Source organism: Panthera leo, chromosome D1 (assembly GCF_018350215.1).
Source record: "Panthera leo isolate Ple1 chromosome D1, P.leo_Ple1_pat1.1, whole genome shotgun sequence".
Lineage (NCBI taxonomy): Eukaryota > Metazoa > Chordata > Mammalia > Carnivora > Felidae > Panthera > Panthera leo.
In genome coordinates this window covers 104,712,525-104,731,880 of record NC_056688.1, presented here as the reverse complement: position 1 = coordinate 104,731,880, position 19,356 = coordinate 104,712,525, and the positions used below count along the sequence as shown (strand labels likewise).

The 19,356-nt window shown below is 42.9% G+C and overlaps 1 protein-coding gene across 3 annotated transcripts in view; it reads right to left on the bottom strand.

The window, feature by feature from the left end:
• LOC122201054 (B-lymphocyte antigen CD20-like) overlaps positions 1-18,922 on the bottom strand; it is a 36,561-nt gene extending 17,639 nt beyond the window's left edge. For all 3 annotated transcript variants that reach the window (XM_042906940.1, XM_042906939.1, XM_042906941.1), the window contains exons 1-4: positions 18,581-18,922; positions 13,907-14,001; positions 11,366-11,509; positions 7,995-8,051 (exon numbers count right to left, since the gene is read on the bottom strand). In XM_042906940.1, coding sequence (XP_042762874.1) covers positions 7,995-8,051; positions 11,366-11,509; positions 13,907-13,951 — 246 coding nt within the window. In that variant the 5' untranslated portion in view covers positions 13,952-14,001; positions 18,581-18,922. The remainder of the gene's footprint in view (positions 1-7,994; positions 8,052-11,365; positions 11,510-13,906; positions 14,002-18,580) is intronic.
• Positions 18,923-19,356: the final 434 nt, after the last annotated feature.

Genomic DNA, 19,356 nt, shown 5'->3' with positions numbered 1-19,356 from the left:
ATATACCTAAAGCTACACTCACCCCTGAGGAGCAATTTAACACAGAGAGGGAGAAACAGACTGCAGGAAATTATTTCAGCCAGCCCTTCAAACAAAACAAAACACATCAAATAACAATCATAAGCCCTTGGGCTGGGAACTCTGAGTTCTGAGTGCCCAGAGTTGCTACAATGTATTTGCCCAGTTTCCGGAGCATCTGTGGCTCAGTCAGTTGTGTCTGACTCCTGATTTTGGTTTGGGTCATGATCTTAACGGTTTGTGAGATTGAGCCGTGTATCGGGTTCTGTGCTGACAGCATGGAGCCTGCTTGGGATTCTCCTTTTCTCTCTCTCTGTCCCTCCCTGGTGCATGCTCTCTCTCAAAATAAATAAATAAACATAAAAAAATAAAATGCCCAGTTTCCAACAAGAAATTTATGAGACAGGCAAAGAAACAGAAGTATATATACACCTGTGCACTTTGACCTACACATCAGAAAAAAAAAAAAAAAGCAGGTAACAGAAACTGTCTGTGAGAGTGGCCAGATGTAGTCTTCATTAGCCAAAGACTTCAAAATAGTCATAAAGAAGGTCAGAGAACTAAAGTAAACGATTAAGCAAGTAAAGCAAGATTTGCTGATGACACTGAGTATGGACAATTATATGGCAAGAAATTATATAACCTGTATGAAATGGACAAATTCCTTGCAATGTACAAACTATTGAAACGCACTCAAGAAGAAACAGAAAATCCGAACAAAGCTATAACAAATCTGAAATAATAATAAAAACCTTCCATGAAGAAAAAGCCAGTTCCAGATGACTTCAATGGTGACTTCTACCAAATATTTAAAGAATTAATACCATTGCTTCACAAACTCTTCCATAAATAGAATAGGAGGGGACACTTCCTAACTGGCTCTAGGGGGCCAGTATTATCCTGATACCATAACCAGACCAAGCCATCACAATAACAAAACTATAGACCAATATTTCTTATGAACAGGAATGCAAAAACACCCCCCTAATCCAGCAACATATAAAAAGCATTATATACACCATGACCAAATGGGATTTATTCCATGAATGCAAGGTCAGTTTAATTTCCAAAAATCAATGTAATACATCAGACCAATAAGATAAAAAACAGCCATATGACTATCTCAATAGATGAAGAAAAAGCATTTGACAAAAAGCCAAGACCCTTTCGTGATTAAAACACTTAAGAAACTAGAGTAGTTGGCATGTTCCTTAATGTGGTAAGGGTATTTAGGAAAAACCCATAGCGAACTTACTGGTTTGCTTACTTCCTGCACACTCACTGGATGCTTTCCTCCTAAGATCAGGAAAAGACAAGAATGTCTGCCTTCACAGCTTCTACTCAGCATTGTATTAGAGGTTCTAGCCAGGGCAGTTAGGCAATAAAAAGAACTAAAAGGCATCCAGATTTGTCAAGGATCTATTCACAGATACCTGTTCTATCCAGAATATCCTAAGGAATACACTAAAAATGATTAGAACTAATAAGCAACTTTAGCAAAAAGGACAGGATACAAGATTAACATAAAAATCAATGGTATTTCTATACACTGGAAATGAACCATCTGAAAATAAAATTTAAAAAAAATTCCATTTACAATACCATCAAAAAGAACAAAGTATCTAGGAATAACCTTAACAAAAGAAGTGCAAAATTCTGAAAACGAAAAAACATTTTTGAAGGAGTCATGCAAAAATATCCACGTTCACACGGATGTGAAGATTTAATACTGTTAAGATCAATACTCCCCAAATTGACTTGCAGATTCAGTGAGATCCCTATCAGAATTCCAGCTGTTTTTCCTTACAGAAATTGGTAGGCTGATCCTAAAACTTGTATGGCATTGAGAGAGCCTCGGAATGATAAATAAAAACCTTGAAAAAAGAAGAGAAAAATGGAAGAACTCACACTTTCTGATTTTAAAATGAACTACAAAGCTACAGTAATCAAGACTTTGTGGTACTTGCATAAGAAAAGACACGTAGATCAATAAAATAGAATGTGAAGTCCAGAAACAAACCCACAAAGGTGCCAAGACAATTTAATGAAGGAAAAATAGTCTTCTCGACAAATGATCCTGGGACAACTGGACATTCACATGCAAAAAATGAAATAGGGCCCTAAGGTTACATCATCAACAAAAATTAACTCAAAACGGATCAAAGACCTAAATATAAGACCTAAAGCTATAAAATGCCTGGAAGAAAACAGGCATAACTCTTTGGGTCTTTGGTTGTGGCAATGGATTCTTAAACATGACACCAAAAACAAGAACATCAAAAGAAAAATTGATAAGTTAGGGCTTCCACAAAATTAAAACTTCCATGCTTCAAAAAATACTATTCAGAAAGTGAAAATATAGTCCACGGAATGGAAAATATTTGTAAATCATATATCTGATAAGGGGTTGTATCTAGAGTACATAAAAACTCTTATAACTGAATAATAATAAAAGGCTAATAACTAATTTTATTTTATTTTTATTTTTGTTATTATTTTTTTAAATGTTTATTTTTGAGACAGAGACAGAGAATGAGAGGGGAGGGGCAGAGAGAGAGGGAGACACAGAATCCGAAGCAGGCTCCAGGCTCCGGGCTGTCAGCACAGAGCCCGACGTGGGGCTCGAACTCACAGACCATGAGATCATGACCTGAGCTGAAGTCGGATGCTTAACGGACTGAGCCACCCAGATGCCCCGCAAAATAACTAATTTTAAACGGGCACAAGATTTGAACAGACCTTTCTCCAAAGAAGACACAGAAGCGGCCAATGGCATATGAAAAGATGCATGACATCAGTAGCCAACAGGGATATGCATAGTGATACCACAGTGAAATGCTACTTCAGACCCACTCGGATGGCTAAAGTCTGAGGTCAGGTAATAATAAGTGTTGGTGTGGATATAGACAAATACGAATCCTGCTGGTGAAGTAGAGAATGGTGTCGTCACTTAGAAACCATAGACTGTCATTTCCTTCAATGGTTAAACAGAGTTACCATACAACCCAGCAGTTCTATTCGTAGGTATATACTAAAAAGAATTACAAACATGTTCAAATACAATATTGTACACACGTGTTTACAACAGCACTACTCCTGGTGGAATAAACCCAGATGTTCAGCAACTGATGAATGGATAAATGAAAATAAATGAAATGTAGCGTAGCAGCACCCATGGAATATTATTTAGCCATAGAAAAGATGAAGTACTAATTCATATATGCTACAACATGGATGAACCTTGAAAGCATTATGCTAAGTGAAAGAAGCCATTCATGAAAAATTACATATTATATGATTGCCTTTTTTATGATTACTTTTTAAAAATTTTTGAAATATTTTATTTTATTGTTAATTTTATTTTTTATTTTTTAAAATTGACATCCAAATTAGTTAGCATATAGTGAAACAAAGATTTCAGATGTAGATTCTTTAATGCCCCTTACCCATTTAGCCCATCCCCCCTCCCACAACCCCTCCAGTAACCCTCAGTTTGTTCTCCATATTTATGAGTCTCTTGTTTTGTCCCCCTCCCTGTTTTTATATTCTTTTTGTTTCCCTTCTGTTATGTTCATCTGTTTTGTTTCTTAAAGTCCTCATATGAGTGAAGTCATATGACTTTTCTCTTTCTCTGACTAATTTCACTTAGCACAATACCCTCCAGTTCCATCTACGTAGTTGCAAATGGCAAGATTTCATTCTTTTTGACTGCCGAGTAATACTCCATTGTATCTATACACCACATCTTCTTTATCCATTCATCCATCGATGGGCATTTGGGCTCTTTCCACACTTTGGCTCTTGTTGATAGTGTTGCTATAAACATGGGGGTGCATGTGTCCCTTCGAAACAGCACACCTATATCCCTTGGATAAATGCCTAGTGGTGCAATTGCTGGGTTGTAGGGTAGTTCTATTTTTAGTTTTTTAAGGCACCTCCATACTGTTTTCCAGGGTGGCTGCACCAGCTTGCATTCCCATATGATTGCTTTTTTAATGAAATGTTTAGACTAGTCACAGCTACAGAGACAGAACACAGATTAGTGGTTTCCTAGGGCTAGGGAAAATGGGGGGTTGTGGTATGGGGAACAATAAATAGCTAAATGATACAAGGTTAGTTTTTGGGGCATCGAAAATGTTCTAAAATTGACTGTGGCGGCAGTCACACACATCTGCGAATACACTAAAAAAAAAAAAAAAATCATTGAATTGTACACTTAAAAAAAACCCAGAATTGATTAAGATGGTGTATGTTTACCTAGGCAGCTAAAGATTTTTCCAGGTTAACATGAAAATAAGTTGGTATGCTTTCAGAAAAATAATAGTTGTTGAACTCAAATATCTATACCCAACTAAGGGGCAGCCTAATGGGTTTTATTTTTAAAAAATAATTTTTTAAATTTTAGGGCAGAAGACATATGCCCTACATTCATTTTCGGCTTTAATTTGAAGGGATACACATGAATAAAATATAAGTAACATTGTACTCTTTAGGAAATGACAGTAAATTAAGAAACTTTTCAACTAAAAATATTATTTTCCCCCTCTTCTTCCTAGTCGTCATCTTGGAGTGCCCTAGGGCTCAGCCTTCTCTTTTCTTCTTTGCTTTTCCCTTCCATTGGAGGTCTTGGCAAGTCTCATTGCTTTCAATATTATTTCATATCTTGAGATTCCCAATTCAATCCTTTCAATTAATTGCTCAAGACAAAAACTTTGCTTTAGTTCCTGGTTTCTCTCTGTTTCTCACACCCTATACCCATCGGGAAATCCTGTTGGCATCTCCTTCAAATATATCCAGTAGCCAAACACTTATCATTTCCTCCGCGTCATCTATTCTGTTCAAACCACTGCCATCTTTTCCCTGGCTGACAGTAGCCCTGTAACTGGCCTCCCTGCCTCTAACCTGGCACCTCTTGCATGTAATCATCAAGCGAATTTCTGTCAGAATGATCCTTTTAAGGCACACCCTCATCAAGTCTCTCCTCAGAATACTCCAGTCTCTCCCTATTTTCCTCAGGGCAAGAGCTCATCAAAGAGGCCCTGCAGGATCTGGCTCCCATAACCTAAGCTACTTGGCTGCAGCCATACTGGCCTGCTTGCCAGAAGGTGCCAGATATGCTTTCACTCTGTGGCTCTTCCAATGGCTGATCCCTTTGCTGGGGATGCTATCCTGTCTGCCATCAGTGTGGCTAACTTTCTCCTTCAAGCTCTGCCCCATTGCCACCTACTTAATAAGACTAATTTGGAGATGTGGTACACACACGCACGCACACACACAGGAATATTATTTGGCAATCAAAAAGAATGAAATCTTGCTACTTGCAACAGCATGGATGGAACTACAGTGTGTTATACTAAGTGAAATAAGTTAGTTAGAGAAAGACAAATATCATATGATTTCCTTCATATGTGGAATTTAAGAAACAAAACAGATGAACATAGGGGAAGGGAAGGAAAAATGAGATAAAAACAGAGAGGGAGACAAACCTAAGAGATTTTTAAAGACAGGGAGCAAACTGAGGGTTGCTGGAGGGGAGGTGGGTGGAGGGGATGGGCTAAAGGGGTGATGGGCATTAAGGGGGGCACTTGTTGAGATGAGCACTGGGTGTTTAATGGAAGTGATGAATCACTAAATTCTACTCCTGAAACCAATACTCCACTGTATGGTAACTAACTTGGATTTAAATAAATAAAAAAAAAGACTTAACTTGGATAATCTTACTTAAACAGCCCCCAGTGACAACCCCTATCATGTCTCTTTTTTTTCCATGGCAGCTATCACCTTCTAGCACACTGTATTGTTTCCTTACTTGTCATGTTTATTGTCTTTATTCTGCTATTAGGGTCTCAGCTCCATGGAGGCAATCAATCTTTGTTTGCTCATTGATACATGCTACATACACAGAACAGGCTTGAAACTCAGTAACTATTTTTGATTGAATATTGGAATTTGAGCACACTACAGGGGCATGATGGTACCTAAGTATAACAGAATATTGTGCTGCCAGTAGGATAATTTTTTCCACAGCATTTGTTCATGACCTGATAAATCATTATTTGATTTCTTCTTATGAAGTTGAGCCACATTAGTCTGGGAAACTCCTGGGCAAGTGTCCCTGAGGTAGAAGAGTGTCTGCACTTCTGTGAGGAGTGATGCTAAGTGTTTCCAGAGAAGGAAATAGAGTTACTCTGCGTGAGTCTCGAAGAAGAGTCTATTTTTGCTTCTTGAGGTGGAGTGAGGAGAGGGAAAGGGAGAGCGGAAAACAGCGAGGCTGGAGGTTGGGGGAGAGTTACAGGGGGAGCTGGATCATGGCTAGACCTTGGGAAACTAGAGTCATGATCTTCCCCCCCCCCATCCCTCAAGGAAAAAACAAACAAAACAAAAAAACTTTTTGTGAGTTTTTGTGAAAACCGAGCAAGAGGCCAAGTTTAGCCAAGTTCATTCGTGCCTGGGTTTGTTTTTTCTGTGGGTTATTTTGTTTTTTGATGTTGTGAAGCAAAATTGGAGCAGTATACAGGGCGCCTGGGTGGCTCAGTCAGTTAAGCATCTGACTTCAGCTCAGGTCATGATCTCGCGGCTCGTGAGTTCGAGCCCCACATCGGGCTCTGTGCCGACAGCTCAAAGCCTGGAGCCTGCTTCAGATTCTGTGTCTCTCCTTCTCTCTTTGCCCCTCCCCCCGTTTGAACTCTGTCTCAAAAATAAACATTAAAAAATTAAAAAAAAAAATTGGGACTGTATGCTCAAACAGAGAAACCGAAGCATGAGAGTGTCAGTTTCAGGGATCTGCAAAATCTCATCGGGCCTTCCTGGGCTTTGAGGTCCACTGTACTTATATCCCCGGGGGAAAAGCAATGCCAGGTAACACCTGGGTCACATGTACACTCTGGAAATCCACGGCAAAGCTTAGAAAAAGGGCTACGATAGAAAACTATGTTAATAGTGGTAGAAGTTAAAAAAAAGATATAAAAGCTTAATGCCCATATTATAGCCACTAAGTGGCTGCTGAGCCAAAGAGCCTCCTGTGTCTCTTTGGCCCCATCCTTTTGGGGCAAAACCTGCTAAAAGGACAAGCAGACCTTTCCCTGAATGATGAAACAAGAGTTTTCAGTTTCTTCTTTCACCAGTCCCTGAAAGCACCTTGTTTCCTCACTAGGTTCTGATTCGCAGAGCTAATAAGCATTGGCTGCACGCCAAGGACTGGTGCTCATTTACTCACTTTTAACCCTCAAAACAATCCTCTGAGGCAAGTGGTATTAGTGGCCATATGTTTTTTCAGATGAGGAGTGTGAGCACAGAGTAACTTGCCCACACAGTCAGTGGTAAGGTAGTCAGAGCCTGAATTCAGGCAGGCGACCTCCAGAACTGTGATCCTAACCGCCATGGGGGGAAGAAGTTCTCAAGGCGAATGTGACTCCTTTAAGCATATTTTAATGATGCCTGATCTGTACTCCAATGATAGTGTCTGGACCTGGGTTCGCCGAAGGCAATTCTCTTTTCACACGTCGTTCTGTCTTATGTCCTTCCCTAACGAAACACTGATCTCCTGAGCTTGCCCGACCCACCTTGCCTCCCTTCCCAGGTCAGTTTTGTTTGGTTCTATCTACCCCTTCAGAGAGCTCGAAATGATTTATTCCATCCAAATCCTCACACCAGACGCCTTATAAAACCGGTTCCTCAACGCTACACCCTCCTTAACACCCATACTCAAAATACACACTGGAGGGCGTCCTTATAAAAATCAAATGACTTTTTTTCGTATCCAAACGTTTGGAAAAGCCCCCCATCCCCCGCAAAAGCAAAACAAAACAAAACAAAACAAAAAAACAAAAAAGCAAAAACCACAAACAACAACAAAAACAAAAAGCAAACAAACAATCAAAACCAAAAAAACACGTGGCTCAGAAGTAATCGCTCCTCTCCAGGTCGTGCCAGGTGACCTTTTTATCTTCGGCATTGTTCCAAGCATTTCAACATACCTTGCATTTTGTAGGATGCTTCTGTGCTTGTACGCTGATGGAGCCCGAGGTGATGAACTGGGGATAGAAACAGGCATTTGTAAACCCCCACTCCTGTTGACGGTCCCCCAAACTTTCCCAATCCCAGTGACATTCTCGAGATCTAACGTATCCCTGAATTCTCAGAAGAAAGCGGTTTTCGCTCCTGCAGTCCTGGGATGACCGCCAGTGGACGCTCTGAAAAATGAACGTCCCATTCCTCTGTCACAGGTGTCACAGAGACGAAAAGATATTTTAACGTCCCTGGCCATTAAGGGAATTTTGGGTTGGCGACGGGACTTAGCCACCTCACGATGATTTTATGAGGTTGATACTTCATAAAAGTAGTAAAAGTTGGTTTGGAGTGTCATTTATTAAGCTTATGACCTGCATCATTAGCAAGTCATCCCTAGCAGCCAGCGGGGCGCCTCTCACTTGCAAGAACTCTCCCCCCATCACGCTGTGGAAGAAAGATGTCATCAACAGAAATAGCTTCAGAAAACATTTGATCTGAAGAGTGACAGGTTGTCTTCCGCAAACATCACGTCCTGAGTGCTAACGTCACCTGCTGGCGCCCGTCGAAAGATTTGTTGTGTCTGGTATATCAAGAATTTAATCATCTTCTCCAACGGTATTATAGCTTATACCCGCCTTCAATCTGCCCACAGCATTAACAAAGGTTTGACTCAGGGCTGGAGATCTCGCAGTCCCGGAAGATGAGATCCTGTCATGGAGGCCCGGGCATCTTGACCTGATGTTTAAAAAGTCTCTGACACTTTACTGCTGGGTCACTCTGTAGAAGTTTATGTACATTTTTTTCTAAGTCTTGGTTTCCTAATTTGTAAAATGGGGATCAAGAGTAGGGATCACGGAGCCGTTGGGGCAATTATATAAAACAGACCTGAAGCGCTTTTGGATGGTGCCTGATACACACTAGTATGAAATTGAATAATTACTATTTGTGGCTAATTTCTGCTGTTACAGCTTCTCTTCTGTGGCTTGGGCTTAGGATCCTTTCTACGTGATTCATGGTACTCTCCCAGTTTAAAGCATTTCTCTTTATGACATACAATTCTTTCCAGAAATCTCTGAGTGTTGGTAAATGCCCTCAACTTGGGGACTAGCACTGTAAGAAAGCCTCTAAGGAAATGTCTCCCTTCCAGACCACTTACTACTTGACCCTCCCCGTAGGTGAACTTGTTATAGTTGCACGTGTCAGAGGCCTTTTTGCAAAAAGTCATTACATTCAAATCTTCTCTCCCTTGAAGCCCAGTTTTTGGTTGAGGAGTGCAAAAGGGTGGATAAGGAACTAATAAGACCCTTTCTCCTCTAAGGGGAAATGTGGCCTTTGGTTAACTTTCTGGCTCTGCTCAGTGGGGCTCTTGATACAATTGGAATATCGGTTGTGTTATTAGATCACATTGCTTATGAATCCGATCACCCCGATTGGTCATTTGCTTCTGGATTAGATGTAACTGTGAACAAAAAAATAACTTGTGCGAAGCCATGGCTTTGGGCTTCCCCGAGATTTGGGCATGTCTCTGGTGGGCACTTTAGCAACCATGGCCTATGGAAACATTACAATAGCCTTACTCGAAATACTCACTGTATTTATTATTTTTTTTTATTTTTTAAAGTTTGCTTTAAAAAAGTTTTTAATCCTTATTTATTTTTGAAAGAGAGAGAGAGCGCGAGCAGGGGAGGAAGAGAGAGAGAGGGAGATCCAGAATCCAAAGCAGGCGCCAGACTCTGAGCTATCAGCACGGAGCCCGAGGCGGGGCTCCAACTCACAAACCGTGAGTTCCTCACTTGAGCCAAAGTCGGATGCTCAACTGACTGAGCCACCGAGGCACCCCTGAAAGACCCACTTTAGAAATCTCTGTTTTCCGTAAGAGACTCTTAAATATAGAGAACAAACGGGGCGACTGGAGGGGTTGTGGTGGGGGGACGGGCTACGCGGGCAAGGGGCATTGAGGCAGACACCTGTTGGGATGAGCACTGGGTGTTATACAGAGGAGATGAATCAGCGGAATCTACTCCTGACATCATTATTACGGCAGATGCTAACTAACTCGGATGTCAATTAAAAACTAAAAATAAAAATGCAAAAATAAATAAATATGTACTTATTGAATTCCTGAAAAAAATGAGGAGGGTGAGGAAACAGAAATAGAACGATACTGTGTTGGCCCTGTACATAGATTCTCCTACTGGATCCTCAAGGCAATAATCTAGATGGTGACTATTAGCCTCCTTTAGCAGATGAGAGAACTAAGCTTCACAAATTAAGTGGCAGAACTGTCTGACTTGGAGGCTTTGCTTTTGAAAAACAAGATCCGGGGGCGCCTGAGTGGCTCAGTCGGTTGAGCGTCCGACTTCAGCTCAGGTCATGATCTCACGGTCCGTGAGTTCAAGCCCCGCGTCGGGCTCTGTGCTGACAGCTCGGAGCCTGGAGCCTGCTTCGGATTCTGTGTCTCCCTCTCTCTCTGCTCCTCCCCTGCTCGTGCTCTGTCTCTCTCTGTCTCAAAAATAAATAAAAACATTAAAAAAAAATGAAAACAACAGCAACAACAAACTACAAGTTTCATGGATATTAGTAGATGTTAGTCAACAAAGGGATAGATAGTGAGTCAAATCGCAAGTGTTGTAAACGGCCACTTAAATACCTTTAGACAAGTTCCTCTCCTGCAATACCTCTCCAAGTCTTTAATATCACAGTGGATACTATGACTCTGCAAACAGGGGTGTGATAGACTATATGACCTCAGAGCTCCTTCTGCGCAGACTCTCTTGTGGTACTCGTGTTCTGTGGCACACATATTGGGGAATCCCATTCTATGGTATACTACCTTTCTAACTGATAAATAAATAAAAGTATGAATGAAAAACAGAAAAAGAAATCTCTGTTTTCATTTCCTCAAATTCTTGACGGCTCTCTCATGACCCTTTTCTTTCCGTATGTAACCTCCCTAAAAATCACTATAGCCCCAAACATTAAGCTCAGACCTTTGGATTTTCACTCTGCCTCTCCCCCCCATCCCCAAAAAAGCCTTATAGTTATCCAGATAGCCACTCTCTCTATTGTTCTTCAAGCATACTCCTTCAAAATCTTTTCTGCCCGCACACCCTCACCCTCGCAAGGAACTTCTCAAAATGCGCAACAAACATAAAAAGCCTTTTCCTGAGTATCTACTCTCCACTCCTGCCCACCATTTTGTTTCCATAGTAAAATGAGCTCCTTAGAGTCAGACATTGACTGAGTCTTTAGCTCATTGCTTGATCTCTTGAGTAATGCCCTGGATACGTTAGAAAAAAGAAATAGGTTAAAATCAATAACACCACGTTTTACTCACAAATGTTGATGAACAAAATACGTAAGTTAGTGTAACAATGACAGGGATATAACCAGTAGCTTCTCTGTTCTCTTCTTCGACAAATAATGCAAAACAGAGAAAGCCCAATGCGCAGTAAAACAGGCCATTCATGATTTGCACGGCCTGTGAGAAGAGAGAGCCATTGTTATTACTCGAGTCAAATCTACCACAGATGATTACAATACGATGACTGAAAGGTCATGGCAATATCCAGCTTATCCCGGTATTTCTGAAGTTGCAATGAAATAATTATGTGTCAGAGAAGAAAAGGGCAGCCACGAATGGAGGGGGAGCTCTCCACATTTATTTAAACCGAGAGTATTTGTTTTGGTTTCATAGAAATCTTCAGAGATATTTAATTTTCTAGTTGGTTCCTGTTAAATAAAGAGCAGAAGTCTATTTGTCTGTTTGGTTCAGGAGGACACGTGACCAAAGGGAGGGCTGTTGGCCCTGGGGATCTCTCAGGCTCTGCCTCGACACCCCTCTCCTTCCTACCATTGGGTCTGTGAGATCAACTCTAGCTCACAGATGAGTTCTCATCCTCCACCACCAACCCAAAAAGGTACTTTTTGACCTTGCCCTCATTCTTTCATCCTCACTTGTTGCGGAATTAAGCTTCAGTTACCTGTTGCTCTGCTCACTTTCATACTCTGTGCTGGCTTTTGTAATTACGCTCTGGACCACGGCCCTTGGCTCTGTTCAGAAAAGCATGAAGGAAGCCTCTCCTGTGACCTCTGATTTTCTATAACTGTTAAGTATTCTCAGGGGCCATGCGTGGAGCCGGGCCTTATTCTCCAGATGGAGCAGGGCCACGTACACACACAGCAGTGACAAGGGCGCCTGCGACCCCTAAAGCAGGCAGGGAAGGTCAGCCTCTCATTCTAGCCAGGCCTTCCCCCGATTGGACGAGGCCCACCCACAGTATGGAAGGCAATCTGCCTTACTCAAAGTTCATTGATTTAAATGTTAATCTCCTCTAAAAAAGCCACCTTCGCAGGAGGTGGTGGGGATGGGCAAAATGGGTAAGAGGGTGGGGGAGACACAGGCTTCCAGTTATGGAATGAATAAGTCATGGGAATAAAAGGGACAGCAGAGGGAATATAGTCAATGGTATTATAATGTTGCATGGTGAAAGATGCCGGCTATGTTTGCAGCAAACAGAGCATTAGGTATAGACTTGTCCAATCACCATGTGGTACACCTGAGACTCATGTGACACTGTACATCAACTATACTTGAAAATAATAAATAAATAAATAAATAAATAAATAAATAATAAAAACACAGTCACAAAAACACCCAAAATAATGTGACCAAATACCTGGGCACCCTGTGACGCAGGTAAGTTGACACATAAAATTAACTGTCACAGAAAGACAAGAAGTGGCTATTGGGTGATGATCCTCCTCTCCCTTGAAGTTTACATTGAGACAACACAAAACCACGCATTTACTGGTGACTCCTGCCTGGATCTGGCACATGGGGGATGGCAGTTTGGGACGGGATCCCACGGACTTGCCCACTATTGCCACACTCTTCTGAATCAACTCCTTTCTGGGCCATGCATCCACTGACTTACTCTTGAGCTCAGTGGGAGGCTCAGGAGGGTTTAGTAGGAGGCACTCAGTAGAAGATCTTAAACCCTTTATCTTCTTTCAGGTGGTGGATCTTACTGGTAGGTCAATGGATGGCCAGTGACAGGCCTATACCTCCTCCCACATATTGCCATGGCTACCGTCCAGGCCAGATACAGAGACAAGGAGCAAGCACTCCAGCTGTAAGACACCATGGCAAGGGGGGATGAGGTAGAGAAAACACCAGCAGCCCCTCCTTCCTGTCCCCCCATGCACGAGGCTCTGCTACATTCAATTGTACCCTGCGTTCTGGCAGTGGGCCAAATCGCTTCCAGCCAGCTGGAGATAATCATAGACTTGTTATGTTGGGAATTTTCCTAGGCCATGCTTTAATTTTGCTGGCTTACACTGAAATGTGTTTCGAGCCCCCACAGACATTAGCGCGTGATACAAAAGGGTATAGCATTCTAAGCTTTAGGAGAGGTGAGAGGGAGAACACATACGCAATATGACGTCAGAGCTAAATATAAGGGGAGCGTGTTTTGAGCCCAATGTTATCAAATGGCCGCCGGCCGCAGAGCTCCAGTGTCTCCAGCCCCTTCTGGTTTTGGGTCCATTGCCTGAGTCCAACCACCTCATTTATGATCTATAAGTTTGTTTTGACCTGTTTACAAACAAAGGCAGAAAATGGACCTTCTCATTGCTTATGAGATTCATAACCCATCTCAGAGCATATTTGCTAAAATAGGTCGTGGCGTGGTTGACCTATTCAGAAATGGTTTGTGGATCCGTAATTTGTGTCCAATTAGCTATAGCCTCAGAACGCTTTAATCAACTTTCCTTCCTTTGGGGAGTTCATGGTGGATGTGGCCAATGTCTCTTCCCTTTTATGTTAGGAAGATGGAACACTCACCATTTATTAACCTAAGTAGCACTTAGTCCTTACCCCCAGTATTCTGGTCTCCAATTTTAGGGTGTATCCTTCTGACATTTTAATGAAGATATGGTATAGAAATTGTAGAGAGTGAATGGACTCTTTTTCTGTAAGGAAATATAGAGAAAAGGTAAACTAATTATTTTTGAGAAAAGGCACCTCATAGTGCAGACTCTACTTTTACACTACGTTCCTTGAAAGAAGATTTGAATCAACCCACTTATATCACTCTTTGTTACGTACCTAGTAACTTCCTGTCAAAAACCAAGAGCTACTTCTCAGGTGTTACGCTTCCTTCCTGGTCTTTAAATGAGACTGAGTTGTTACCTTTTGGTGTCAGTGCCCCACTCTCATTATTTTCACCTTTTCTAGGAATTACCTGCTCCTACAAATCCCTTGGGTCACCCAAGTTAGGGTTTCCGGCTGCCATGTTTGGTCTTCACAAGAATGTCTCTCACTCTAGCCGTAGTTGCTTGGATAAGATGTGGGCATCTTGGGGCGCCTGGATGGCTCGGTCAGTTAAGCATCCAACTTTGGCTCAGGTCATGATCTCGCAGTCCGTGAGTTCGAGCCCTGTGTCGGGCTCTGTGCTGACAGCTCAGAGCCTGGAGCCTGCTTCAGATTCTGTGTCTCCCTCTCTCTCTCACCCTCCCCCGTTCATGCTCTGTCTCTCTCTGTCTCAAAAATAAATAAACATTAAAAAAAAAAAAAAGATGCGGGCATCTTATTCTGATTGAGCCAATCAGAGTTCCCTTCCCAGGAAGTTATGTTTAGCACCAAGGCAATATAGTCCCGTTCTGGGCTTGGAAAGAAGAGTAGAGAACACCCAGAGTAGAGAGATGGAGTGAGAGGACTCCCTAAAAATCTCTAATGGTTCTCACCTCCCTGATTCTAGTAGCTTTCTTAGACCTATCTACGAAACACACCTGCATCTTTAAGACAAATTCCTCTTTATTTTAGTTAAAACAAGTGTAAGAGGATGAACATCAAGTGAGAATTTCCATAGTGTTCCAGAATAATGGCTAGGTATTAAAGCTTAAAACAAAAGGCAGTATTTTGCATCTTAAATTGACAAAATTGCCAGAGGCTCTGTCCAGTAGCGTTCTCCAAGGGCTTTTGGTGCGTAAGGTTCGCAGCTATGGTCAATTGAATTATTGTCTCCAATTGTTGTTTTCCCTTTGTTACAGAGTTATACACCTTCACATGTTGCCTTATGCCTTGCAGTGTCCACTGTCCACTCCATGGAAAGAATGTATCTCTCTGCCTCGCTGATATTGGATGTGACCTTGGAACGTGTTTTGACCGGTCCAAGGTGAAGGCCATGACACAAGCCAAGCCTGAGCCCAAACCTACCGAGGTATTGGAAGTTTCTATCATTTCCCTCTGTTGTGAGGACATCACTCCCCAGGATTGGCTGTACGTGAGTGCGGATTCCAGAAGGAAGTCATACAGAGGCAGGCCCATAACTGACCTGCAGCATTGGACAAAACTCCCACAAGTGAAAAATAAATATTTGTCCTTACAAGCCTGAAATGTTGTGGCTACTGTATCTGATACCCTGGCACCAACCAATACCGCTGGGCGATATAAGAGGAGGGGGAGGGGAGAGAAGACAGAATTTTGGGAAATGACATGGTGGTAAAAGCTATGGGAAGATACAGTAATCACACTCGGAGTATGAGTGTGCTTGTGAGACTAGCTTTAACGCACCTACTGGTGTCTGTTTTCCAGCAGATGTAGTGGCTTGCCCTTGTGTTGGTTAAACAAAGGAAGAGAGGGGCGCCTGGGTGGCGCAGTCGGTTAAGCGTCCGACTTCAGCCAGGTCACGATCTCGCGGTCTGTGAGTTCGAGCCCCGCGTCAGGCTCTGGGCTGATGGCTCGGAGCCTGGAGCCTGTTTCCGATTCTGTGTCTCCCTCTCTCTCTGCCCCTCCCCTGTTCACGCTCTGTCTCTCTCTGTCCCAAAAAATAAAAATAAAAAAACGTTGAAAAAAAAAAAAAAAAAATAAAAAAAAAAAAAAAAAAAAAAAACAAAGGAAGAGAGAACTGGAGAGAAATTACATGGAGGAAATGACTGTTTAAAAAGACAAGGCTGGGACCGAGCCAACGCTCTATGCTGCAGCTGCAGGCATAAAGTTTTGGGAGAAAGCTCTGTCTGGTGGCCCTGGGCTGACAGATGTGACTGGGGCTACAGTTTTGCAGAGAATACTGTTAGTATGAGGGGGAAGGGCGGATGGCAAAGACAGCAAAAGAGGGACTCACTTCCGGGAAATATGGCTGGATTCCACAAATTCAGATGTAATCGATAGAGTAGAGAGTTTTGATAGTCAATAAAGTCTCAAACAAAAAGAGTAAGTGTGAACCCAGACCGCTTCCGAAATAAATATCGTTTCTAGCATGGTTCCCAAAATGTGTCCAACAGAAATAGAGCTTTTGGTCACTGTGTACTCTCACGTGTAACCCTAGTGCTCATGCTTGGTTCTCCAGTTGTCTTTTCTTGCACAAGGAATCAGGAGGGTTGTTGCTGTAGAAAAACATCATGCGTCCGGACATCCTCTTCTTGAAAGAAAGCAAGGATGCTGTTGAGAATGTTAGAAATAGTGCCCAAAAGACAAAGAAACCAGGTTCAGGGGCTCTCACGGGCTAGGTTGAGGCCATTTGAATACCGCCCCCCCCCAAAAAAGAAGAAAAATCATCATCATTTCAAAGGACCTGTCTACAAAAGGCCACAAATTCATCATGATACACAAAAGAGAAAACTTAAAGTGTTACTAAAGATGATTAGAACACCTATGAGATGTGGACATGTTAGGATGCATTTCAATTTTCACTGATTTGAAGTGGTAGGAAAGTGAAAATGTGCATATGTGTATTTCCTTTCTCCTTTTTAGTGGATATCCATTTTTAAAGCACAAATTAGTGTATAAAGACATAGATGACATATAAAGACATACACGAATACGTATGAAAGATGTACTCGAATATAACGCGTCAGCTCTATGGTCCACTGGTGGTTATTTTCAGTGTCAGGGGCATCAAACAGTTGTTTGTCACTACAGGTTTCATTCATTTCCCAGGTAAAAAAAAGAAGGGCAGAAATTAGCACTGAATGTTATTTCCAAACAATCGCGAGTTCAAGGATAGGTCCACGCTGCATTTCAAGACGATCCATTAGCCAAATGTCCCACAGAAGAGAATTAACGCTCAGACTCAGCCTGCCATCACTTATTCAGTGTAAACCCTAGATGACTGTACATATTACAATGAAAGTTTAAGAGGGCATTCATACATTTCCAATTATTACAGTCGGCCAGGTCAGTGACCTGTAACGGTGGGATAAAGGAGGGGTAGGAGGTGATGGCTAAGCAAAACTGAAAGCTTTTCTTATTCACGTGAGAGGCACGGAACTAAATGTCCTGTGCTGTAACAGAGACTCACTTTCCGAAGAGACTCAGTTTGATAACGGGTGCTCAAATATAAGTAACTTTGGGCTGCTGAACCAGATCCTATAACTCCACCAGTGATCCAGGATCTGACAACCCATATACTGTAACCTTGCTTGGACTGAGACACTTTATTTTTCTTTTGGGTCTGGTAAGATTATTTGCAACCCCCAGTATGTTTAGAAACTATCTGGGGGCACCAGGCGGGCTCAGTCAGTAGAGCACGTGACTCTTGATCTCGGTTGTAAGCTTGAGCCCCATGTTGGACGATGGGATTGCTTAAAATTAAATCTTAAAAAATAAAAACAGTATCTGTTAAAACTGCTGTTACCCTAGGAAATATAAAGAAAAAAGGAAGTTAAAAATGACTGAGTGCTCACCCTGCCGGGTACTTTTCTAAGTTCTATACGTGTATTAACATATAGACTACTCAGTAACCCTGTGCATTAAGCACAGTAGAGGGCACATTTTAGGAGCTCAATGATTGTTGAATAACTGCATCATACAAACAAATGTCCGCATGTTCTGCAAACATAACTGAATTGACTTTCATTTCATGGTATTTTAGGTGATAATTCTTAGTATATGGTATATGGGTTTATATCATTCATGAAGTCAATATTAAAGAGAAAGAGGGGCGCCTGGGAGGCTCAGTCCATTAAGCATCCAACTTCGGCTCAGGTCATGATCTCATGGTTCGTGAGTTTGAGTCCCGCGACGGGCTCTGTGCTGACAGTTCAGAGCCTGGAGCCTGCTTCAGGTTCTGTGTCTCCCTGTCTCTCTCCGCCCCTCCCCTGCTCCTGCTCTGTCTGTCCCTCTCAAAAATAAATAAGCGTTAAAAAAATTTTTTTTTAAAAGAGAAGGAAATTAGAAAGGCGTTTGGCACGTAGTAAGTATACAATATAGCCATGATTGTATTATTATTATTACTGCCCTAAAAAGCAAGCTCAAACTCGAGATAGCCTTTCATCACATCTGGACGGCATGTCTGCCGCTGAGTGCCTTCCATCTAAGCTATGGGAACATACACAATTCCCTTGGGGGACCCTGCAGACACCCCTCAAGGTGATAAAACACTGACCACACAAAACAGCTGAAGCCGAGACTCAAGAATCTCTCATTACGGAGATGTGGAGCATTAGGATAAAAAGAGAAAGCAAACGGTTTCAAACAGGAACCCGAACTGGGTGGAGCCTGAGAACTGCAGGAGTCACAAGGTCAACTTTCCCTCCGGCCATTACTTACTTCCAGGGACCGAAGATTCTCCCAGGCAGAGCGTGGTAAGTCCCCCAGCCGTCCGAATGGGGGCGTAGGGGGAGCATGGATCTTCTCCGCTCAAGTAGTGTTACCCGTACAACATTCCCAGCGACACGAGAACCCAGGACGAGGCAGTCCAGGGCCTGGCGACCTCCGTCCGGTTCAGCGTGACCGAGAGGCAACCCGGCCAAGGCTGCCTACACCGATGGCATGCCTTGAGCACAGGGCCAGAGGTGCGTGATCCTGCAGGTGGAACCCTCAATTCGGGGCCTCCCAGCCCGGGGCGCCGGGTGGGGCGCTGCTTCCTCGGTTGTGCCCCTCATCCCCCACCTCGCGCGGTTCTAACGCTGCGGTTGCGGTCAAGAGCGCGGCGTCGGGAGGGGGGGGGTGGGGCGTGTTGCTCCAGGAGCCCCGCGCGGACCCCTGCTGCGTGATGAGACCCGGCAGCTCCCCGGGTGACCTTGGGGTAGTGGGCGGACAGCGATGCCACCCTTCACTGGTCGTGTTTGTACCATGCTGTGTCCTTGGACCTGTGCACACCCAGGGGAGGAAGCCCAGCTTGACTCTACCCTCCCGCTGATAACTCTGCAGAGACATCCCTCTGGAGAAGGGACGTCATGGAAGTTCCCTGCCGCCGAGAATCTTCCACAGTCCTTCCTCCCTCGCCACTGGAATAGCAACCAGCTATTCCCAGGGTGTAACACTATGTCTGGCGCAGAGTAAGAATGAATGAACGAGGAGGGGTGCCTGGGTGACTCAGTCGG